Here is a 25,502-nt window from a genome sequence, read left to right on the forward strand (position 1 = left end):
GCAACCTGGATTGTGTTTGCATGCCTCTGACTTGGCAATCAGTCTGCTGATCACGTGGTAATGGGACCGTCTTTCGGCTATAGCACAGGCAGGAAGAGGTTAAAAGTCAGCAGCTACAGTATTTGTAGCTGCTAACTTTTATTTTTTTTTCACCCAGGCTGGAACTCTGCCTTAAAGTGTATCTAAAGACAATTTTTTTTTCTCATTGCATAAAGACTAGTAAAATCCCTGTTAGGTTTTTTTTTGTGTGTCCTATAGAAGAGTGCTCTTCACCTTCTATCCTGGAGACACAACAGGAAATCTTCCTAAAGTGAAGAAAAATCCTTTTTTAGACCGGTGTCCCTGTAAATTTTCCCTCACCCCCTGCACAGTTGACTATAAAATGTAGAAATCTGCATCACTTTCCATCTATTTTTAAGGCCTTAACTTAAACCTTAACTTGTTTTTATGAGGTCAGTATTTTCGATATTATGCCAAGATCAAGAACACGTAGACATGACCTCAAACTAATAGGAGGAAAGTTCAAAACTAACCTTAGGAAGTATTATTTTACTGAACAAGGAGTTGGTGCTTAGAATAGGGTGACCAGACGTCCCCGGTTTCCGGGGACAGTCCCCTGGATTGAGGACGCTGTCCCCAGAGCCCATCTGTCCCCGGATCTGTCCCCAGATCTGTCATCTCAGCAGGGGGGCGGTAGAGCGGGCGGGGACTCCCAAATCCTGTCCACCATTAAGCTAATCCCCCACAGTGTAGCTTTTTACAAAACAAACGTCTACGGCCCCCCTGTGCTCAGTGTAGGCAGGGGGACAGTAAGCGGACTATTTCTTTATTTTCGGGTTTAGGCAGATTAATCTGCCACAGCACGCTATACAGTTGAAGCCCAGCCCCCAAAGATAAAGAAATAGTCCACTTACTGTCACCCGGCTCCCACTGAACACAGGGGGCCCGGAGATGTTTGCATACAATCATTCCATAAACACATACACTGCATATTTCATATAAGGGAAAATATGCATATAAAATTGTTTACCATTTGCCAATAAAAAAAAAATATGTCCCCGGATTTCATTTTAAAAATCACCATAGCTTAGAATAGACTTCAAGCAATGGTAGTTAGTCAGTCAACAGTAAATGGATTTAAACATGCTTGGGACAAACATTGATCTATCCTTAGGTAAAAATTGTAAAAAAAAAAAATGGGGCAGTCTTGATGGACCACACTGTCTTTTTCCTGACGTCACTATTCTATGTTTGTATGAGACATAGCATAGATACTGCTGCTCGTGTAGTTGATGAGACAGTGGGAATTGCATTTGATGAGGAATTGCAGTTGATGTCAGAGCTTCAAATAGATCAGCACTTGAGTTTTTATATTGGGCATAGAGTACTCTAGTCTCTTAACGCTCTCTGAGCATTTTCTGAGATTGCCAAGTTGGATGAAAGAGTGGAATCAAACGCGCTAGAGATAATTGTAATCCCAAGAGATGTAAGTTGAGGGGGGGACTAAATTAAGTCCAGAAAATAAAATATTCTTTTGCTTTTGCAGTTACAAGCTAACAAAATTAGTGTCGTTGCCATATTTCTTAACCAAACAAGCCCAAATTTCTCCCATCTTTATGTTGAGCAATAACATACTGTATCTGGTGCAGTGTAAAGCCAAGAGTTTCAAAAGATCTCCTGAACCAGTTTGGTAAATCCAGTTTTTGGTCATTATCTTTGTACATAAACATATTATCTTTAATACATAAAACGCATGAGTAGCATGCTTATTCTCATATGGATTAAACAATTATACTTAAGCTAAAGTGAAAAAAGACAAATGTTCATTAAGATTAACCTCCTGCAACTTCAACAGGTTTGGTCCAAAGGAGCAGCTAATAAAACTCATAAGCATAAAAAATGCAACATCTGTACACATCTTTAAAGATGCTGCAAAGCAGGACCGTAGATAAGAGGGGAAATATGGGTGTCCTAATTCTGGAGGCCCTGGCTGGCAGCCCCTTTAAGCCACAGGAGCCACACAGCCCAGGCACACTAAACACAGCAGCCTGTGTCTATTTCCAGCTGCTGATAAGACAGTGCAGCAGGGAGATGAGAACAATGAATAGCTGCAAAGGCAACTGGACCCTACACACCTGCAGGGTTGCCAAGAGCTAGTTGGAAGCAGTCCTACTTGTACTGGGGGCTTGAGCCCTATAGGGTTAGTAGGGGGCCCTATGGCCAATCGTTCCCTTGCTGCAGCCGCCACTGCCAGGCATCTGCTCGGCACTGTTGCCCTGCACTGACATCATGCTTGAGCTTCTCGGACATTCTTTCCATACCATAACTAGCTCTGTTACTGTCCTACCTATGCATGCAGAAGAAACAACAACAGATATACTTTCTCTGCTATGATCCATTCCTGCACTAGGACCAGCTGTAGAGGTCAATTCCCTGATTCAAATTTCCTGGAAGCCATCCTGGTCTCTGATTGTGATCCACTCCTTGAGACAGTACCAGTTCTGTGTGCCAGCCTGACCCACAGTTCCCATCTGTGATCTCCTACAAGCTGTTGGCATTTCTCTCCCAAAATTTGATTCCTTCTTGCTGTCAGGGCCAGCTGTACCTCTTTATCTTCCTGAGTGCGCCAGTCTCCTGCAGCCAGTGCCAGCATGTGGCTGCCATCCCTCACATGTTTTTCTGTGCCGTCTGAAAGCAACAGTTTCTCCAGGAAGAAGCCCCAGTGCCCTTTGTCTTCCCTCGCCAGCCTGCATCGTTCATCCTGCTTTTTTACAGTGGATTTCAACTCCTGTCTGGGCCTGTGGATGACCACGACATGGAGCCCTAGAGTGCCAATCATGTTGGAGATGACTTTCCATTAGAAGAACATTATGAGCTTGTGTCAGAAAGCATTGCAAATGATGGAGCTATGAAAGATAGAGCAGGTGGGACAAGTGCACTGGAATTTTCCTCCCCGCAAACCATGGAGCACCAGCACATGTAGGTACAACTGAGGTTTCTACATTCTGTTAGCCTCTTGGAGCACAGTAATAAAGCATAGTGTGTGAGTACAAGCACTGTGTCATATGTTACCTTGTATACAGTGAGTAGGTGTAAGGTATAAGCGCTTCCCACTGTTAGCTCAATTTTGCCATGCCTATAATAATGTTATACTGCACATTCCGCCTAATTATTGTCTTCTGGTTGCCCATTGCTAAACTTCCCCCAGTAAAAAAAAATATCTCCTGCCCTGCTGAGTAGCCTACATGGAAACCATCACTGGAGGCTTAATGAGGCATGGGCACCAGAATGGGCATTCAGAGCAAAGTGACAGGGTCTGTGTAAACCCACCGCAAACTTCTCTTTTTACCATCAAAATGCCCAGTGTAGGTTGGTCTCAAAGCTCAAAGGGAGCGGTGGTGTCACCCCTTTCATTTGTGATATTGGCTGCTAAGCCTCAGCACTTTGTCATGGTCACATTTTTACCCAGTGCAGCAGTGAAAGGTGCATTTGAGGTGAGGTATAAAGTGGTCAGAGATGGGTTTTACACAGATAATAGTTAAGGCAATAAACTTTTTTTTTTTTTTTTTTTTTTTTTTTTTAGCAAAAGCAGTTCTAACCATTACCAAGTCTGCTTGCTGTCTTTGGTGAACTTTAAACCCAGAACTTTACTTCCACCATTGCTTTCCATATGGCCTTGTCTTTTGCTGGGTTAATGTTCTACCTTGCATCATAACTGCCTGTCATTTACTTGTTCTTTTTCTATCATTCTCTTTCTTATCGTGCTGTCTACAGTCATGCTTAGCTCCTCTCCAGGCAAGTTTCTTGCGATATGGCAAAAAAAATGGCATCTCTTTAATATTCACCTCCAACAGATGTGGTTTTGCTTCACTTTGCAACCTCTCAAAGCGGAACTAAACCCATTGATTTAATTGCTTCCCAAAAACAGTTTTATTCAAGACATGCCATGAATCATAACAGTCACAGTTGCTTGTGCTCTCAAACCAAACTGTCAAGCCATCAAATTTCTGCTGCCGTAACTGATTACATATGCAGTAGCATGGCAGATGCTACTGATTGGCAGATCAAAATGAGGATAATATGGCAGCTTCCTTAGCTATAAAAAATAGGAGGGTTTCGTTCTGCTTTAAAGTGTTGCTAAACCCCAAATCAAAAGCTTAGTAGTCTTTGGTGTGGTGGCTGCATTCATTTCCTTTTTTCCAAGCACAATTGTATAGTGCATGGGGCTGGAGTTAAGTCAGGAAATGATAAGGGATTAGAGAAGTATATAAAACATGTAAGATAGTAATATTAGGGTTAGCCTTGTATCACAGGCAAGTTTCACTACCTCATTAGGAAGTTTATGTCTTACATCAGTAATAAGGAGGCTTGTTGTACCTGACCCAAATCACTGTAATGTAAGTGCTGATGAAATGATCTTTGCTTTCCATCTGGATCCCTCAGGACCGAGCGCTATAACATTTTCCAATACGGGACACAGACCAGGAAACTGGTTTAACAATCTGCGCTTCAAACATACATGGAAGAGCTATTCCAGATAATGAGCTGGTGCCAAATCGGCATGCTTTCTATTAAGGCCTATTAGGAAAATCTACTTACAGTATCACCAGATGTGGCAGATTAGTGGAGGAAGAGACCTTTTTATCCCAACGTCTACATCTAGTGTTTGAGTATTTGCTATGTAAGATCGTGTACTGTACAGGCTGCTCATACATACATTGTGTGCTGTTTTATAGGTGTGGTTACAGCTGGGATTTGTTTTATACTTGATATAGTGTTTGGAAGACAAAGTCGTCTATAAATTTAAAGACTCTTTACATGGGTCTGCTTATCACATCAGACTACACTATTTTACATCTAATTAGCTGAAATTCTGAAAAGTCTTACATGGCCAACTGGCATTTGATGTCAGCTACTAAGACTGGAAAATGTAGTCATGTGATAACTACATCTTATTCTTACTCAGGTTAAAAAATGTGTGTGTTTGTAAAGTACAACCTAAAAAGGCTTTTATTTTATTACCTGTTTCAGCTGATCTAAAAGAAGGCAAAAGCCTTAAAATCCATATGTCCCATGAACAGAGTAAGGCCCCTTTCACACGGGGCAGACTCCGGCTGTGATGCGCTTGCTCAGCAGGGGATCTCTCCGCTGATCCCTTCTGAGCAGGCGGATGACAGGTCCATGTCCAGTCTGCTCATGTAGAATGAACACAGACCAACTCTCCTCTATGGGCCACCGGATGTAAATGGACTGCCTCTCTGTTTAAACCCGACTACCATCCGATCCGCTGTCTGTTTTTGGCTGATCGGGTTGGAGGTAGGTTGGACACATGTCCGTTTACACCCGCTGCTCCATAGAGAAGAATGGAGGTTCCGATCGGAAAGTCAATCTGAATAGGGCCAAATATGCTTTCCCCACAACAAAACTGGAAATCAATTATCTGGGTGAGCCGAATGATGTCGATTTTAATATAACTTTTTAAATATATATTTACATATCTGTTTTTACCTGTCTTTTTCACATTTGAAGATTAAACTCAACTGCAGAAAAATTTACACTGTCAGAGGATGCATTTATCATACAATGTTTATGTTGTCCATTAACGTTTCAAATGTTTGCATATTATTTCTGTGTTTGGTTTCCTCCAAGAGTCCAAAAACATTCTTTCTTAATCGTACATCACGGGACACAGAGCCATAGTGCCTTGAAGAGGAAAAGGAATGGTACCCCGGCCTCATGAAAAGAGGACACAAGGGTTTGCCCGTAATGCTTCTCCCTGGAGAGCTAGACCCTGGGATCCAGCACTTTGGTCTTTCTTCCGAATACCTAAAAGTTTTTTTGGCAGGGTGCTATATGGGTCCAGGAAAGAGGACCCTGTAAGTGGGGTCCCAGTCCCTGAAGGTCTATCTTGACTTGGCCTGCCGTGATGTGTGAAGCTTGGGTCTGTCTGATCTTCAGCAGTATCCCACGGCGAGGATAAAGTAAATGAAGATAATCCTAAGGGAAACCTATGGATTTCTTCTACTTTTAAGTAAATGGTGTCATGCCTATATTTCTCCACTAGAGGGTCTGAAAGTCTAAAACACTTGTCTGGTATCCTTACCTTGCCTCACAATGTGGATGCTCAGTACAGCTGCAGCTCTGGTCATGGTCAGCTGTCCTCCTCCACTGTTAAAGCCATCAGGGGAATTAGGCAGGTGGATCGCCCATCTGCCAGGCAATCCCCCTAAACGGATCATCTTCTTGTTGCACCGATCCCCCCCACCCAGCTGTCTCGGAGGCGCCCGCACTCGTATCTTAAATGGATACGATCGGACGGCGGGGAAAAAGGGGGCAGAATCAAAGTGCAAGCCGACGTGCATTCGGCGTGCACGTTCGTAGCGGCGCAGGCGCAGAGCAGCTGAAAGTATTAAAAGCCCTCACTCTTTCTGGCTGAGCAGTCAGTGGTACAGGAGAATCAGGCACCTGTAAGGTGGTGGAACCAGGCACTTTTCTAAAAGGGACACATTTACTTAAAGCATCAGGCTGAGTAGATAATAGCAGCATTTAGATATTGCTGGACTAGCACTCAGCAGGTGATGCATTTAGGTTAGTACCTCTGCATTTGTGCTTAGGACTATGCGTTCACGCAGAGGGGGCTCAGTTGAAGCAAAAGGGGGCACAAAGGCATCACCTTCAGGGTCTGAGGATCCTGGTCATGCATCTGCAGTTCCTTCCTCTCTGGAAAGACCCAATGTAGCCAGTCAGGATGAGCCATTGGCACTGTCAGATATTGCTGCCTCTCCTAACATCTCAGCCCCTGCATACGTCACTGAGGATGTTTTTGCTTCGGCTTAGAAGAGAGGTTAGCCTCATTAATCGCTAAATCTTCCCAAAAAGGGGGAAAAAAGCGTGTCAGATCCCCTTCTCCCTCCCTGGACCCAAAGCTGGAGGGACAGTGGGAAGATGAGGTTGAATCACCATCGGAGGACCAAGAAGAGGAGCAATCTGATGACTCCTCTTTAGAGGAGATGGTCTCAGAAGAGCCTGTCTCAGCCTCGCATTCTCAAAGGTTGCAGGTTCAATCCCTTTCAGAGATGGTTAGTTTGGCCTATAATTTACCCTCTGTTGAGGTGGCCGAAGCTTTGGTTCCCACTTTGGGTTCTTTAAAGCCCCCTCAGGCTTTACATGCTTTTCCTCTCCATTGTTGGAAAAGCTTATGTTATGTATACTGACTGGGAGCACCCAGATAAACTTTTTATTCCTCCTAAAAAGTTTTCTTTACTTTATTCTATGGAGGAAAAATTCACCAAGAAGTGGAAGGTCCCAGCAGTTGATGCGGCCATTTCTTGCATGAATAAGAACCTAACTTGTCCAGTGGACAATGTCCAGGTATTTAGACCCAGTGGATAAAAAACTGGAATCTTTGCTTAAATCCTCCTTTGCTATGGCCGGTGCGGTGACTCAGCCTGCAGTAGTGGCAATTGGCATTTGTCAGACCTTAAAGGACCAAATGAAGAAGGTCATAAGGTATGTGCCAGCTCAACAGGCCCGGGACTTAGCTGACCTATCCAGGGCCTTATGTTTTGCAGTTGACGCAATTAAAGACTCTATTCATCAGGAATCTCGCCTTGCTTTCTTGCTAGTGCAGATGCATAGAAGCCTGTGGCTAAAGCACCGGTCAGCCGAATCACCCTGCAAAAGGCTATTGACTAGTTTCCCTTTTCTTAGAGAGGTTGTTTGGGCAAGATTTGGACAAATACATCCAAAAAATTTCAAGTGGTAAAAGTACTCTTTTACCGGTGAAAAAGAAGACTAAACGTCCTTCCTTTAAACGATCAGTAGTCTCCACTCTACGGGGAGAAGAATTTCTGGTGTGAGTGGACATCAGGGATGCATACCTACATGTACCCATTTTCCTCACTCACCAAAAGTTCCTACGATTCACGGTAGAAAGTCACCATTTTGAATTTCTGGCCCTACCCTTCGGGTTGGCTTCTGCACCTCGGTTATTCACAAAGGTACTTGCGCCACTTCTGGCAAGGCTAAGGACCCAGGGTATAACGGTGATGGCATATCTAGACGATCTGCTGTTAGTAGATCAGTCAGTGGCTCGCCTAAATCAGAGTGTGTTCACCACGGTCAAGTATCTGGAACACTTAGGGTGGATCCTCAACTTCAAGATATCAGCCTAATGCTGCATCCACACGAGCGGACTTTACAGCAGACTTGGTGCAGCAGACTTTTCGACTGACTTTCCAACGGACTTACCGAATGAACGGACTTGCCTACACACGATCAACTAAAGTCCGACGGATTCGTACGTGATGACGTACGACCGGACTAAAACAAGGAAGTTCATAGCCAGTAGCCAATAGATGCCCTAGTGTAGTTTTTTGTCCGTCGGACTAGCATACAGACGAGCGGACTTTTCGACCGGACTCGAGTCCATCAGAAAGATTTGAAACATGTTTTATTTCTAGGTCCGTCGAACTTTTGGGAAAAAAAAGTCAGTTGGAGCCCACACACGATCGAATTATCCGACGGACTCCGTCCGCCAGACAAGTCTGCCATAAAGTCAGCTCGTGTGTACGTGGCATTACAGCCAGTAAGAAGGCTGGAGTACCTGGGCCTGGTCATAGACACAGCCCAGAGAAAGGTGTTTTTGCCCCAATCAAAGGTCACTGCTATAAAGGAGCTGGTCCAGCTGATCAAGGCGACAAAGAGTCCTACCATCCGCCTATGCATGAGATTATTGGGGAAGATGGTGGCTTCATTCGAAGCAGTCCCCTATGCCCAATTTCATTCAAGACTGTTGCAAAACAAGATCTTGTCAGCTTGGAACAAGAAAGTCCAAGCTTTGGACTTGCCAATCTGTCTGGCCCCAGAAGTCAGAGCCTCAGTTGGTGGTTGGTAGCCAAGAATTTGCAGAAGGGAAAATTCTTCATGCCAGTTACTTGGAAGATTGTGGTGACTGATGCCAGTCTGTCAGGCTGGGGAGCAGTCCTGGAGGAGGCTACAGTCCAAGGGAAATGGTCCAAGGGCGAGAATACCTTGCCCATCAACATCCTAGAGATTCAGGCAGCACGTCTGGCTCTATGGGCCTGGACGTCCAGGCTACAGGATTGGCCCGTCAGGATTCAATCCGACAATGCAACAGCAGTAGCGTACATCAATCACCAAGGGGGTACCAGAAGTCATGCAGCCTAGAGGGAAGTTAACCATATTCTGGTTTGGGCAGAGAAGCATGTACCTTGTCTATCTGCAGTTTTAATTCCGGGCATAGAGAGTTGGCAGGCGGATTTCTTAAGCCGCCAGCAGCTGTTTCCTGGGGAATGGTCTCTACACCCCAATGTCTTTCAGGCGATTTGCCGGAAATAGGGAACCCTGGATGTGGACCTATTAGTGTCCAGGTTCAACAAGAAGTTAATCAACTTTGTGTCAAGGTCAAGGGACCCACTCACATGTGGAACAGATGCGTTAGTGGTCCTGTGGGATCAGTTTTACCAAGAAGCACTATCAGAGCCGTAAGTGCTTCTTGGGCAGTGCATTACCAAGCATCCATGACTCAGATCTGCAAGGCTACAACTTGGTCTTCGGTCCATACATTCACCAAATTCTATTAGGTGGATGTAAAAGGGCATGAGCACGCCGCCTTAGGGTGCAGTGTTCTGCGGGCAGCAGTATAGATCCTCGTGTCTGATGGCAGCCTGTTTTTTTCTGTGTCTCCCTCCCCTCAGATGGCATTGCTTTGGGACATCCCATGTAGTAATTACTATGGCTCTGTGTCCCGTGATGTACAATTAAAAAAGTAGGATTTTTATAACAGCTTACCTGTAAAATCCTTTTCTTGAAGTACATCACGGGATACAGAGGTCCCTCCCCTCTTTTTTTGGGATATGTGTATATTGCTTTGATACAAAACTGAGGTGCTCCCTGTAATGGGAGGGGTTATATAGGGAGGGGGACTTCCTGTCTTGGGTGTGCCAGTGTCCATCACCTGAAGGTGTCCTATAACTCATGTAGTAATTACTATGGCTCTGTGTCCCGTGATGTACTTCAAGAAAAGGATTTTACAGGTAAGGTGTTATAAAAATCCTCCTACTTGATTAACTAGCTGCTTCCTAAACCTGCACTAGTCTATGGTCTGTATAAGAGCAGCAACGATCTTAGAATGTGAAAGCTTTGAGGGTCATTAATTGGTGTTTATGTTCTGTAGAGTGCTATAAAAATAAAGAAAAAAATAACAGTTATATGTTCAGCATTTCCAAATCTTGTATTTTTCTATCATATGAAAAACATGGTTTCTACTTAGGAGTTTCTACTTTGCTAAATTCTATTTTATTAATTCTGTAGGTCAAGGAATGTATTTTAAAAAAACCAAAGGAAAAGGTGGAAGAGACAATTACTACAACAAAAACCAGAAAAAGAAAGAAGGTATGTTGTAATGGGCTGATAATATGTTTACCTGTTTTACAGAGCGTTGATAAAAGAATAATAGGGGACATTTTGTGTAGCCCACCAGCACCTCTTCTGGCACTCCTCTTCTGGGGTACATAATGTTTGCTGTCATTCAGTGTGCTTCCTCTAAGCCCAGGCTGACATGGAACCACCCCCTACAGCACTATTACACTGAACAGCTCTCACACATTATTACTTGAGAGTTCAGAATTGGGACTTTCCCACCTTCAGAGTAGGGACTTTCCCACCTTCAGAGTAGGGACTTGCCCACCTCTGCCATCCAAAAGAGGAAAGACCTGTGTTAACAGAACAGCCAGAAGACCCTTGAAAAATAGTGTTTTTAGACTTTTTTATAAAAAAAAAAGATAGGGGGTGGATGCAGGTTGATGGGCCCTTAAAACTGGAGCTCTACTTTAAAGGTAATTCCAGTTAAATTACCGTATTTATCGGCGTATAACACGCACATTCATTTTAAGAGGGAAGTTTCAGGAAAAAAAACTTAAATTTTAAATAAGGAACTTTGAAGCAAAATAAGGGTCAGTTCCCATCTGCAGCCTCACCATTGCCATCAATGCAGCCTGATCAATGCCCATCTGCAGCCTCACAAGTGCCATCAATGCAGCCTCATCAGTCCACATCAATGCAGCCTCATCAGTCCACATCAATGCAGCCTCATCAGTCCACATCAATGCAGCCTCATCAGTCCACATCAATGCAGCCTCATCAGTCCACATCAAGGCAGCCTCATCAGTCCACATCAATGCAGCCTCACCATTGCCATCAATGCAGCAGCCTCGCCATTGCCATCATTGCAGCAGCCTCATGATTGCCATCAATGCAGCAGCCTCACCATTGCCATCAGTGCAGCAGCCTAACCATTGCCATCAGTGCAGCAGCCTCACCTTTGCCATCAGTGCAGCCTGATCGATGCCCAGCTGCAGCCTAGAGGGAGGGGGGGGGGGGCGGGATGAGAGCCAACAGATTACATACAGTGAGAATCTCCTATGATAGACAGTACAGAGGTCCAATGGCAGCCCAGGATACGGGACTTCCTATTACAGAGGCTGCCAAGTAAACAGGAGATTCTCACTGTATGTAATCTGATGGTGCTCACCCCCCCCCCCCCCCCCCTGTCCCCTCCGAGGCAGCTAAAATTGAAATATTGGCGTATAACACGCACACACTATTTGCACCCGATTTTCATGGTGAAAATAAATACAGTACCTAATTAACATGAAACTATGTAGAGGAATATTAGCCCATCTGTCAGTTTTTTTTTTCCTTTACTGAATGAATGAATGAGAGACTTGTATAGTGCTACTTATGCGAACTGGTAAGATGGAGTTCAGAGAAAACTTAATCCTCATCCTGATTGTTCTAGGATTCCAGATTCCAGATTCCATCCATCTCTCACAACCCCTAAAGCTGGCCATAGATGGATCGAAATTCTTCCACTGCAGCAGCCAAATTTCAAACCTTGCATAGTCATTCCAGCTCGACGGAAGTTGATCTAAGATCCAAAACCAAAATGAAATATCAATCTGCACAGAGTGTACACATATAAACAAAAATCAAGGTTGCAAGCCAAACACTTTGAGTAATTCCAATCCACCCAAAACTGAAATAAATAATACAATCAATATAGGTTGAAGCTACTAAATAATACTTCATTCTTGAATACTTCACATCAATATATGGGGCAGAACAGTGGTGTTGTGGTTAGTACTCGCCTAGCCGCAAAAGGGTCGCTGGTTCAAATCCCAACCACAACACTATCTGCCTGGAGTTTGCATGTTCTCCCTGTGCCTGTGTGGATTTCCTCCGGATACTCCGGTTTCCTCTCACGTTCCAAAGACATGCTGGTGGGTTAATTGGCTCCTGTCCAAATAGGCCCTAGTATGTGTATGTATGAATGTGAGTTAAGGACCTTAGATTGTAAGCTCCTTGAGGGTAGGTGTGAATGTACAATCTATATGTAAAAGTGCTGCGTAAATTGACTGCGCTGTATAAGTGCCTGAAATAAATAATAAAAATATATAAATCGGTCCATAATGTCCCATATATTAGAAAACATAGTCCATTATTCCATAGTGTTCTCAAGATCACCACTGAAATAAAGAATTCTTCTTGATCACTATGAAAACATGCAATCCACCACATGATCATTCCAGTCTGCCCACCTCCTCTTCTCACCTCTGGGAAGATCACACTGTGCATGTTATCCCCCAATGGGGTTGATCAGCATGCCCAAATTCACTTAGATCCTCCTAATCTGCCCTCACAAACCGATCAGATATTGCATAGCATACATAATAGTGCTCACTGTGTTACATATTTAAAAAAAATGTAATTGGAAAAAAAAGCACTCACAAGGATAAAAAGCAAGATCGCCTTTAATACAATGTATTCCTATGTATACATCTGCATGTACTGGTCTCCAGCCATTCAGCAATACTGGGGTAGCAGCATGATGATGTCATCAGCACGTGGCTCTGCCCCTATATGTGTTACGTCTTGTGGGCAGGACTTCTTCACTATGAACAGAGCTGATGCCGACAGCACTATTCATACCCTTAAAAACCTTAGTGGCAGAATGGGAAAACACTTAACGTAATGAACATTTAGTAGAATTTGTGTGGTGTATGGAGCAAAGATAATATTAGCATTGAATGGTTTCTACATGTTGCTTGGTGTACTTTACCTAAAACTTGTATGCTAAACATCTTTGTTTATATACAGAACATATGACATTTAATAACATTCTAACCACTGATGTACTTTCATACAGAAGACAATTACTGATGTTCTAGCCACCTCTGTGCCAAAACCCGGAACACCGGAAGACCTCCAAAATTTGTTGATGCAACATTATAGCAAGACACGGTCAGTTATAGAACTGGAAGAACTAAAATTGCCAGGTAAGCACAGTCTTCAACTTTGCATAAGTAAGATTTTATATTTTCCTTTGTAGAGATAACTAACCATGTGCATTTGCCTTGAGCTGATTCCCAACATGCGTTTCATGCCCCCTAAATCACAGGGGCAGCCAGCCTTATTTCCATTCATACCTTCCTGTCACCGGGATGATATATGTAAAATATTACTTAATCACACTTTTCGTTTCAGTAAGAACTACATTTCCCAGAAATCTTAACAGATCCTTTCCTGTCTAAAATAAAAATAAACTTTATTTATAGCAATATTAACAGTTTGGGCCATTACCTCTATAAACAAAGCTGTTGGTTCCACATTAGGCTGTGTGTCCAGCTTGTTCAGCAGATGTTCATTCCACTGATGGTTTCTTGTAGCTGGTTAGTTCTAAAACAGAAAGGTTCCTATAAGTGAGGAATCGTTCTGTACTTTCTCTGTCTAATTAAGTGATGCAAATGTATTCCAGAAAAATGAATGTATTATCATACTCTTACCTCATTTGGTATGATTTGATGGACAGCCTAATGGTAACACAGTAGCCTTGATCTGCAGGTTGCAATGTGGCACAGCAGTAGGTGAGGTTTAGCTACGCTTGTTTCAGTTGGACTTTGCTTAATACATTGTACTGACCAGGCACACAGCTCCGAACTCTATTAATTATTTGAGAATGGCAAATTGAGTTAAGGTACACTATATTGTTAAAAGTATTGGCACACCTGCCTTTACACGCACACAAACTTTAATGGCACCCCAGTGTTAGTCTGTAGGGTTCAATATTGAGTTGGCCCACTCTTTGCACCTATAACAGCATCAACTCTTCTGTCTGTCCACAAGGTTTAGGAATGTGTCTATGGGAATGTTTGACCATTCTTCCAGAAGGGCATTTGTGAGGTCAGGCATTGATGTGGAAGAGAAGGCCTGGCTCGCAGTCTCCGCTATAATTTATCCCAAAGGTGTCTGTCGGGTTGAGGTCAGGACTCAAGTTCCTCCAACCCAAACTCACTCATCCATGTCTTTAATGGACCTTGTTTTGTGCACTGGTGCGCAGTCATGTCGGAACAGGAAGGGGCCATTCCAAAACTGTTCCCACAAAGTTGGGAGAATGAAATTGTCCAAAATGTCTTGGTATGCTGACACCTTAAGAGTTCCCTTCACTGGAACTAAGGGGCCAAGCCCTAACCCTGAAAAACAACCCCACACCACAATCTCCTCCTCCACCAAATGATTTGGACCAGTGCACAAAGCAAGGTCCATAAAGACATAGATGAGTGAGTTTGGGGTGGAAGAACTTGACTGGCCTGCACAGAGTCCTGACCTCAACACGATAGACCACCTTTGGGATGAATTAGAGCAGAGACTGCGATCCAGGCCTTCTCATCCAACATCAATGCCTGACATCACAAACGTGCTTCTGGAAGAATAGTCAAACATTCCCATAGACACACTCCTAAACCTTGTGGACAGCCTTCCCAGAAGAGTTGAAGCTGTTATAGCTGCAAAGGGTGGACCAACTCAATATTGAACCCTACAGACTAAGACTGGAATGCCATTAAGGTTCATGTGTGGGTAAGGGGCAGGCGTCCCAATACTTTTGGTAATATAGTTTATGTCTAAAGCCAAAACCTTTTTATTCTTTAATTAATCAATTTTATCATTAGAGCGATGTAACGAAGTGTCCCACACTCCGCTTGAGTGCTTTAGTCATATACCACTTCCTTCCAGTCTGAATTTAGATATCAGATATTCCAACCGCTCACAAGCACAAAACAAGACGATACTTGTTTAGTTGCTGAACATGGACTGTTTTATTAGAACCAAAATACAAGTCTTATATACAGTAAAGTGTGATTTCTCCACACTTCCTCTTTTGTAGACTCAACAGGAAGTGATGATGACTTTCCAATGAGGAGATAGCAATAAAATCTGAGAGGTTCCATCCAAATCTAACAAATAAAAAACAAAAGAAATTTTACCTTTTATACCTTAAATAGTAAAAACTATTTATATAGTGTAATTGTTTGTTCTTAAAGTGGTTGTAAAGCTTGAAGGTTTTTTACCTGCACGCATCTTATGAAATAAGGTAAAAAACCTTCAGTGTGCAGCTTCCCCCGTATCCCCCCAATACTTACCCGATCCTGATCTTAATCCAGCGATGTTCAGCTGCTCTCTCAGCTCTCTGCCTCCTCATTGGCTCAGACACAGCAGCGGGAGCCATTGGCTGTCAATCAGTCGTTAATCACAGCCAGTGAGGAGTAAGTGGGAGCGGGGAGTGTGTCTTATGGACACACAGAGCGGGGCTCAGGAGCAAGCACACACAAGTGGAGCAAGTTTGATATAGGGGACAGTCGGCGGGGGGAGATGCCAGGTGCGTTGGCAGGGGACCCCAGAAGAAGAGGATCGGGGCTGCTCTGTGCAAAAACCTTACAGAACAGATAAGAATGACTTGTTTGTTATCAAAAAAGAAAAAAAAATAAGCTTTTAACATTACTTCAAACTTCTTAACTTCTAACTTTCTTTGATTTAAATAATTTTATCAGTGTTAATGTTTAAAAGTATTGCATTTATTTGTAGTTTGTAATAATGTGCTATATATGGGGCAGCCATATTTGCTCATTACCATAGCAAGCTCTTTTGGCAGATTATTGAATCATGTGCTTGGAAGTTTGTTGAATGCAGAGAATATAGACAAAACATCTTTTTTCGATTATGCCCCATCGACAGAAGCCGGTCGAAACGGCTGCAGTACACACTGGCTGAATGTCGGCCAGTTTCTATTGAACCACCCGATGCCGCCCCACATTCAGCCCATGTGTACTAGGCTTTAGACTCTTCCAACCTTCCACACCCCCCCCACCCCTCATCTATTTATTAAAAGTTCCCATTATAGCAGTCTTCGGGCTGGTCACATGATGTCCTGGTGTCTTTCCTTTTGTGATTCAGAGGATTACTGCAGAGAGCCGTGCTCATAGTATGACTTCATCACTGCTCACTTCAGTATTGTAGTAACAGCCTGGGCTAATTGGAGATGTCATTCAGCCTGGAAGAGAACCAGCAGCAAAGCCGGGAAGCTGCCAAAAAAAAAAAAAAAAAAAACTTTACGTCTAATTTATTTTTAAAAGAGGGGAGTTCTGTTTTAGGGTAAACTCTACAATAAAAATTCATACACTGAAAACACATTTTTTTTTCCTTTAAACAGACCTGGTCACTAATTGCATGGGAAAATTGTGTATTTTAACCACTTCAGCCCCTGAAGAATTTACCCCCTTCCTGACCAGAGCGTTTTTTGTGATTCGGCACTGCGTTGCTTTAACTGACAATTGCGCGGGCGTGCAACGTTATAACCAAACAAAATTGATGTCCTTTTTTTCCCACAAATAGAGCTTTCTTTTGGTGGTAATTGATCGCCTCTGCGTTTTTTATTTTTTGCGCCATAAACAAAAAAAGAGCGACACTTTTGAAAAAAACACAATTTTTTTTTTTTTTTTAAAAAGCTAATTTTTTCTCAGTTTAGGCTGATATGTATTCTTCTACATATTTTTGGTAAAAAAAAAAACGCAATAAGCGTATATTGATTGGTTTGCGCAAAAGTTATAGCATCTACAAAATAGGGAATAGATTTATAGCATTTTTATTATTTTTTTTTTTTTTTACTAGTAATGGCGGCGATCTGCGATTTTTATCGTGACTGCGACATTATGGCGGACACATCGGACAATTTTGATACATTTTTGGAACCATTGGCATTAATACAGCGATCAGTGCGATTAAAAATGCATTGATTACTGTAAAAATGTCACTGGCAATGAAGGGGTTAACACTAGGGGGCGGTGAAGGGGTTAACTGTGTTGCCTGGGAGGTGATTCTAACTACAGGGGGAGGGGACTAACTAGAAGAAGTGACAGATCGTGGTTCCTAGCTAATAGGAAAACACGATCTGTCACTCCTGTCAGAACAGAACAGGGAAGTGTGTGTTTACACACACTCGTCCCTGTTCTGTCTCTCCTGGTCATGATTGATGGCGGTCATCGCAACCGTTGGCCACAAGCATTGGCAACCCTGCTGATCAGCGGGCGCACACGAGCGCCTTCTATCCGGACCCCGCAAGCCGACGTATAGCTACGTGGTTTCACGCAGGGGAGCCAACCTGCTGCAGTATAGCTGCGGCGGCTGGTCTGGAAGCGGTTAAAGTGTTTTTTTTTTTTTTTTCATAAACTGTCTTTTATTGACTTGCACTGTACCTCTGAACTTGCCAGGGAATTGACACTCCAGAAAATGTCAATGACTTACTGTAGCACGGACCACTTCCTGTTTGAACATTTTATGTAGCAGCTGGGGAAAGGAAAGAACGAAAGAGTTAGGGTTGCCGTGTTGCCACCTGTCCGAGAATCCCGGACAGTTCAGGGTATGAATCATGTGTCCGGGCTTCAGTCCACCTGAAACCCGGACACAATATTCAGACAGGAGTGTGGCTCAGAACAGGACCTGATAGGAGAGTGAGGGGGCACTATGCATGCCACATTACCATTCTCTTTGGAGAAACCAAAGGTGTCCCAGGTCTGCTACAATCCTATAGAGCAGTGGTTCTCAACTCCTGTCCTCAGGACCCACTATCAGGCCAGAATTTAAGTATTACCTTGGGGAGATGCAGACTAGAATACTGCAATCACTGAGCAGCAAATTATATCACCTGTGATGTATTTCAGTTATTTTCCAAACCTGGCCTGTTAGTGGGTCCTGAGGACAGGAGCTGAAAACCACTGCTATAGTGTATGTTAAAAAAAAAAAAACGAAAAACATTTTGCTGTGCACTGCTAAAGTGTTCGGGTTTGGCTTGAAGAAAAAGTGGCAACCCTTGAAAGGGTAATAATATAAAATAAAGTGTCACCTAAGTGACCGCTCTTAGTCTGCTGGGGCTGCTAATATCACATCCAAGATGGCGGTGCCCAGCAGCAGTCTCTAGGCTTTTGGATGTCTACCCAAAGGAGACTTTCATAGGTAACAAAATGTCTAAAATAGGAAGATTGTTTCTGAAATGAATGGTCTGGTGATGATGTCTCTTTAAGATGTAATCTTTTCTTTTCATATTTGCATGTTCCTGTATTCCATTCTCCACTTCCATAACCACAAGAAAAATGACTCCTAAAAAAATCTTCTGTAGAAAGCCGCATGGATTTCAGCGTGCGGTTAGGACATATAACTATAGGGTCTCATGTTTGCTTGCACTGTAGTTGAACCGGCAGAAGAAACATGGATTCCTTCTCGATTTTGTTATACTGTATGTGATGTAGGTTATTTCCAGTAAAACAATCTCTTTGTGTTATATGATATTTATGAGTACAGTCAGAATCTGTCTTCTCTTCTAAACAAAATAAAAGGTAATGATCCAGGTCGTGTTTATTTTTAGCCACGCTTTTTAGGGGATATTTGATTTATTCACAATGGAGTTTGTTTGGCCTAAAGGTGACCTACTTTTCTTGGCAGTGTCATGCTATTGGAAGTGTAATAGTCCTGTAGGCAATACTGCTTTCTTCTTTAGTTACTAGTTATTGCTATGGACTTGTGTTACCTGCGGAGTATGGCGTGTGCACCAGAACATGCCAGGATGACGCTGGACACCAATACAGATATCCTGGCTTTCCTGACATATAAACTCCACTGGTGTGCATTGAGATCAAATACTGGGGTTTGTTTAAAAGAAACTACACTGTATTTTCAGTGAAAGTTTTTGTGTCACCGGCGCAAAATAAATAAATAAATAATATATATTAATAAATTATAATTTGATCTGCTGCAGTTAAATTTTCCTATACCAAAGGCTTAGGAAAAGCTATATTTTAAGGAAAGAAAGTAACTGCGCTGATTCAAACATTTCCTGGTGTGATATTACCACTAATACGGTGTGTGAATCCTACAGTGTATGTGCCCTGTAAACCAGCCTTACTGTAAAGTGCAACGTGACAATAAAGTGCAAACTATTGAAAAATTGTGTAAACTATCACTGCTTAGGACATCAATAATGTCAATATTATTCCCAACGATCACTATAAAGTGCAACGTGACAATAAAGTGCCAGGTATTAAATATTGCATATAATATTTCCAGAGTCCATTTCCATTTATCATATATATTCTCAAATTTTCATACGTGCTTCATGCTGGATCTTTTCACCAATTCATGTGCCACCACCACCTTTTAAAATGGGCACTCACCAGAGTGAGTGCTGGCACATGAATTGGTGAAAAGATCCAGCATGAAGCACGCATGAATATTTGAGAATATATATGATAAATGGAAATGGACTCTGGAAATATTACATGCAATATTTGATATTTGGCACTTTATTGTCACGTTGCACTTTATAGTGATCATTGGGAATAATATTGACATTATTGATGTCCTAAGGAGTGATAGTTTGCACAATTTTTCAATAGTTTGCACTTTATTGGCACGTTGCACTTTACAGTAAGGCTGGTTTACAGGGCACATACACTGTAGGATTCACACACCGTATTAGTGGTAATATCACACCAGGAAATGTATGAATCAGCGCATTTACTTTCTTTCTTTCAACTGTATTTTCAGTGAATATAATTTGTTATTTTAAAACTGAATGTAATTTTTGCAGGAACTTTTCCCACTAACCAAGCTTTCTAATTCCTTATTGTTGTAATCGAAATACAAAAGTTGTAGATTCTATTGGCAATCTCTATTAGTAGTGTAAAGGTTTGTGGATTGGTAAATGCAGCTTAGCATGCATGCGGCATGCATTTGAGATCATTTTAACTTTAATTTGACCTGACCTGTATGGGGAGAGAAACCATTCTGCAATCAAAAGCCATCAACATGGGCCTTTTAGCTGTCAACATCGTATATGATAGTCCACCAGATCAGGGAGCTTTGATACAAAGCTTTGTCATTCAGAAAGGCCCTTGATTTGGGCATAGCATCAAAGACCTGCAGGCTGCTGCAGGTATAGCATGTGCAAGTATCTCTAGGTGCTCGTACTTCATATTTGATAACTTGATATACTGACAGGGCCAGTGTTGTCACAATAATTGTGGATTGCTAATAAAGCTGGCTCTTGGCTTTTCAAATGAACATTCATACAAACATTCATGCGAAAAGCCTTAAAGTGTTACTAAACCCAGGACCCTGCATTCACTATATCTGGTCTCCCACAGTACAATGAACATTGAAATGCAATCATTTTAGTAAATATAAACTCCTAAATACCTAGAACAAGGAAATAAATACTCAATGGTTGGACGTGTTGTCTTTCCCTGAAGGCACAGTTTGTTCCCAGATTGGGTGTCTGGGGGTGCTAGACAACTCTCTGCACCATGCATTCAGTCTCCGAAATGGCTTACAATGTTCATGGAAGCTTGTTTTTATAGATCTGTTATATGTACCTTCTCATGCGATACTATTTACTTGCTTTTATTGTATTGCAAATAATGTTCATTCTTTCTGTTCACCTTGCTAAACTTCAATAAAAATATTGAACAAGAAAATACCTTTTCTCATCATCAGTATATAGCAGTCCTGTGGCTTCTCTCAGTGTTTGGCTAAAGCTTGTAGCAGGAGTTTTCATTCTACTCTGATTGTTCTATGAGGCTGCAGGACCCCTGACCCTCTGTCTGGACAGTGCTGATTGGCCCTGTGCTGATCACATATACCCTGCCAAAAAAACAAACAAAAAAATTTTCTTGCAATACACACCAAACTGAGCATGTGCAGAATGTCTCCACGGCTCTGTACTATCAGCAGATGGCTTGGGAACAGTAATAGAAGGGGAGGGTCAGAGAAGACTGTATCAAACAGCCTTTTTCCACAATGAAAACGATTAACCCCTTAGGCTCCACAGTGAATGTAACAAGCATGTTTTACTGCATATATAGACTGATTTTACTGTTATGGGTTTAGTAACACTTTAATACATTGAATGCTTGAATGTTGTTGAAAAGTACTTCAAAATTTTGTTTGCTTTTAACATTCGATTTTGTAATGAATGGACTTTGCTGAATAAAAGCCACATTCACTGTTAGAAATTGGTTTGTTTGAGAGAGATTTTCCATCCTGTGCCTTTGAATTTCCTCATCACTGCGGTTGAAAACAAACGTTGATTTGACCCCACTAATGATTAGAAACTGTTCTTAAAATGAAAGATTACAAACAAAATTCTGCTAGTATATGGCCAACTTTTGGGCTTGTCATACACTGATGTTTTTTGTTTCTTTTTCGTTCAGCCTGCAGGCTGAATGAAAAAAATTGAATGGGTTCCTCCATCCACACTAAGAGCCCATTCACACAGGGACGACTTGTCAGGCGACCTAGTCGCCTGACAAGTCGCCTCCCGTTCTGTGCTATGGAACCGTTCTAAGGGGAGCGACGCAAGTCGCTCCGACTTAGAAAAAGGTTCCTGTACGACTTCGGGGGCGACTTGGGGCGACTTGCATAGACTTCTATACAGAAGTCGTTTTGCAAGTCGCCCGGGCAGTCGTTTGCAGGTCGCCTCGCTGAGGCGACCTGCAAGTCGTGTTGCCCCTGTGTGAATGGGGTCTAAAAGCATGGACATATCCCCCATGCCAATCTGTTGTATTTTCACAGCTGGTGCTGGTGGCTGTCAGAATACCCAAACAGTGGCTGCATTTGATTGGATGTAGCCTCTGTTTAGCCAATTTTTTTTTGTCCTGTTCCTTTCATTTTTCCATCAAATGATGTCAGGCAGAAGGAGGCCAACAAGGCCAGCCATGAAGCAAATTTTGTCAGTTTCATCGGGAAATGGGCAATATTTACACAGTGTCAGGCCAATTTAAACAGGAAGCTTAGTATTTATGTGTAGTAAGCAAACAAGGCTACTCCAGCCTCAAATGTAACTACAATCTTTACATAGCAAAATTCTTTCAAAAAGCAGCTGTAGGTTTAAATAAGAAAGCAATTTATCTGAGAGATTTTGCTTACACTTGAATAAAAAATGCAAAGCTTTTAAAAAATCTGTATTATTTAGCTGTTTCATTAATAAGTATATTTTCTGATCTAGATAATTCATTTGTGAAAGCAAATGACCTCAGCCATACCCTGTCTTCATATTTAAAGGAAAGTAAGTAAGCCACACACCCGGAACAAAGATTAAATTGTGCAATTTTCTGAATGTGGTGATTGTTCAACATGTGATATCACCTCTATTCCAGTGTGCCCTAAGTGGTCCAAACTATCGAAAAATCACAAAGAGAAAAAATCTGCTCTGATCTTGGTGGTTTGCAGCTCTGCTCACCGTACCCTGGAACTAATTAAGTAAGTCTGTCATCTGTTTGATCAAAGTTTTTGTACAAAGTCTGATTTAATATTGATTTAATTAATATTGTAGTTTCTGGCACACAACATTAATAAGTTGCATGTGCTCAGCTGTGTTATACAAAGTTGTAGCAACAAGGAAAACGGATGTCTTATCTTGTTTAAAGGCATGTTAGCCCTAAAATACAATTTCCATATAAAGATTTGTTATTACCATTCACAAATATTACTCTAAATGACACCATGGTTAAACAGAACTCAAGATGGTTTCACTTAATTTCAGATGGGTTAATTTATACAGGACATTATTATGCAGGACATTGCACTGTTTACCCCGCACTACACCAACATTTTGCCTTTAATTCTGTGTGGTGTGGAACCTGCTTTGTCCTATGAAGTCGTTGTTTTTGCAGCTATTCACAGAAGATTGTGGGTTGGAAGAAGAGTCTTTGACAGAATTCTTCTAGTGCAGTGGTCTCCAAACTGACATGTCCATTTGCTTGCCTTTATCTGGCCCTTGGTACACTATTCCTCTCTCTGACACCAACAGTGGGGTATTATTCCTCCCATGGACACCAATGAGGGGGCATAAATTCTTCCTTTGATACCATTTATGGGGGACAATTCCTCCCACTAACACCAAAGTTGGGGCACCAATTCTCCCACTGACACCAACGACCTTATTCATCTCAATGACACCAAGAATCGGGCACTATTTGTTCCACTGACTCCAACGATGGGGCACAATTCCTCCCACTGACACCAATGAGGGGAAATTATTCCTCCCACTGCAACAAACAATGGAGCACAATTCCTCCCACTGACACCAATAATGGGAACACTATTCCTCCCACTAATACCAATGATGGGAACACTATTCCTCCCACTAATACCAATGATGGGAACACTATTCCTCCCACTAATACCAATGATGGGAACACTATTCCTCCCACTAATACCAATTATGGGAACACTATTCCTCCCACTAATACCAATGATGGGAACACTATTCCTCCCACTAATACCAATGATGGGGTACTATCTTCTAACCACAGTGGTGCTGTGTATTTTTTTTTACTTCCACTGATCAGCAAGCCTGAGGCATTATCTGCTTCCTCTGGTCACAGCCTGGCCCTGCTAAAATCTGAAGGACAGTAAACTGGCCCCTTGTTTAGGAAGTTTGGAGAGCCCTGCTCTAGTGTTATTTTTAAATGTGCAATAGCATATATTTGTAAAGGATACATGTATTGTATAGCCACAGGCAATACCACTGCTTTAAAATTTGGTCTTATAATACATCTCAGCCTCCTCCAAACCCCTACTTTCTTTTTCAGGTTCATGTAATTAGGTAATCATAAGTTTGTCTCAATTTTTGTACCTCAACAGATTAATAAATGCTTTCAAAGGTGACACAAAAGTAATGAAGCTATTCGCAAAACATATCAAGGTATGTCAAGTCTTCAGTGATAATTAGTCCATGTTAAGATTGATAAGAGAACTGTGTACATAGCTAGCTATATATAATAATTCTTCGAAGATATAGTTATTGGCTTGGCTCGTAGCTTGCTGTCTGTTACTTTAGGTCCAAGGTAAGTTTCAGTAAAGTAGCCCAAAGATATCAAGCCTCGGTTTCAAGCTGTGGATTCCGCACCGCATCAAAATTGCAAATCATTCATGCGAACTGATTGCGGAGCGCATGTTAAGTTAACAACACCCCGACATCAGCATGCCAAACGCAGTTCGATTTGCAGATTCAGATCGCATGGGTGTGAACACCCATGCGATCCTATTCTGGTGAGGACAAAAAAGGGTCCTGCACAAATTTAGTGTGATGTGAACCATACAAATCCATGGCTCAAATCGCACCGCAGAGACACTGCGTGTAATTTGTACACAAGAATGTGCTGCGATTCCTGTGTGAATTACATGCGGTGTCCCGCACCACATCAGTGTGAACCCAGGCTAACCCAGTGTGAACCCAGGCTAAAAGATGAGTAGGCAATTCAATCTTGGGTTGTGAGTTAAAGAATGAACTTTAGGACATTTTTCCTTTTATAATGGAAGAGATTACAGGTGAGAAATTATATTAATAAGAAGTATGAGCTATATATAATTGCAGCTTTATATTTGTTTGGTCAGACTGCAGAATTTGTTTAATTTATAATGTTTCTTGTGGAAGAGATGAGCTAAGCTGTGAAATTTACTATGTACAATTGTACAATATACATTAAACATATGGGACAAAACAGCTTTTTTTTTTTTAATCTAATAGCAATCAGATTCAGACTTTCTTTTTGTTTGTCAATCACTTTTATTGATTTTCAATAAAAGATCATACAGACAGAAGCCTGCAACAGTCTTTTCTGTACATTACTCAAGATGCATTTAAAGCACAAATTTGAATATCGATTGTAAAGATGTGTTGACAAATCATTAACGAAGGCACAGAATACAGCAGGGACCTGAGAGGACGCGCAGCGCGGCTCGCGCATGCACAGTAGGGAACCAGGAAGTGAAGCCGCACGGCTTCACTTCCTTATTCCCTTACTGAGGATGGCGGCGGCAGCAGCCAAGAGCCGAAGGACGGATCGGCTTCGGTTGCCGACATTGCGGGCTCCCTGGACAGGTAAGTGTCCATATATTAAAAGTCAGCAGCTGCAGTATTTGTAGCTGCTGGCTTTTAATATCTTTTTTTCAGCGGACCTCCTCTTTAAATACCACAAAGTACCTACAAAGAAGTCCAGTAAAGAAATAAGCAAACTACAACTTGCATCATGCCAACAACAATTTCACAGGGTCAGAACCCATCTGCTGTGGATAATGGGACAATGTAGCAA

At 42.1% G+C, this 25,502-nt stretch overlaps 1 protein-coding gene across 3 annotated transcripts in view; it reads left to right on the top strand.

Moving 5' to 3' along the window:
- Nucleotides 1-25,502, top strand: part of CMSS1 (cms1 ribosomal small subunit homolog) — a 507,566-nt gene that overhangs the window by 474,362 nt on the left and 7,702 nt on the right. For all 3 annotated transcript variants that reach the window (XM_073616965.1, XM_073616966.1, XM_073616964.1), the window contains exons 3-7: nucleotides 10,336-10,416; nucleotides 13,229-13,358; nucleotides 22,412-22,471; nucleotides 22,563-22,665; nucleotides 24,052-24,112. In XM_073616965.1, coding sequence (XP_073473066.1) covers nucleotides 10,336-10,416; nucleotides 13,229-13,358; nucleotides 22,412-22,471; nucleotides 22,563-22,665; nucleotides 24,052-24,112 — 435 coding nt within the window. The remainder of the gene's footprint in view (nucleotides 1-10,335; nucleotides 10,417-13,228; nucleotides 13,359-22,411; nucleotides 22,472-22,562; nucleotides 22,666-24,051; nucleotides 24,113-25,502) is intronic.

This window comes from Aquarana catesbeiana, linkage group LG02 (genome assembly GCF_042186555.1).
Source record: "Aquarana catesbeiana isolate 2022-GZ linkage group LG02, ASM4218655v1, whole genome shotgun sequence".
Taxonomy (NCBI): domain Eukaryota; kingdom Metazoa; phylum Chordata; class Amphibia; order Anura; family Ranidae; genus Aquarana; species Aquarana catesbeiana.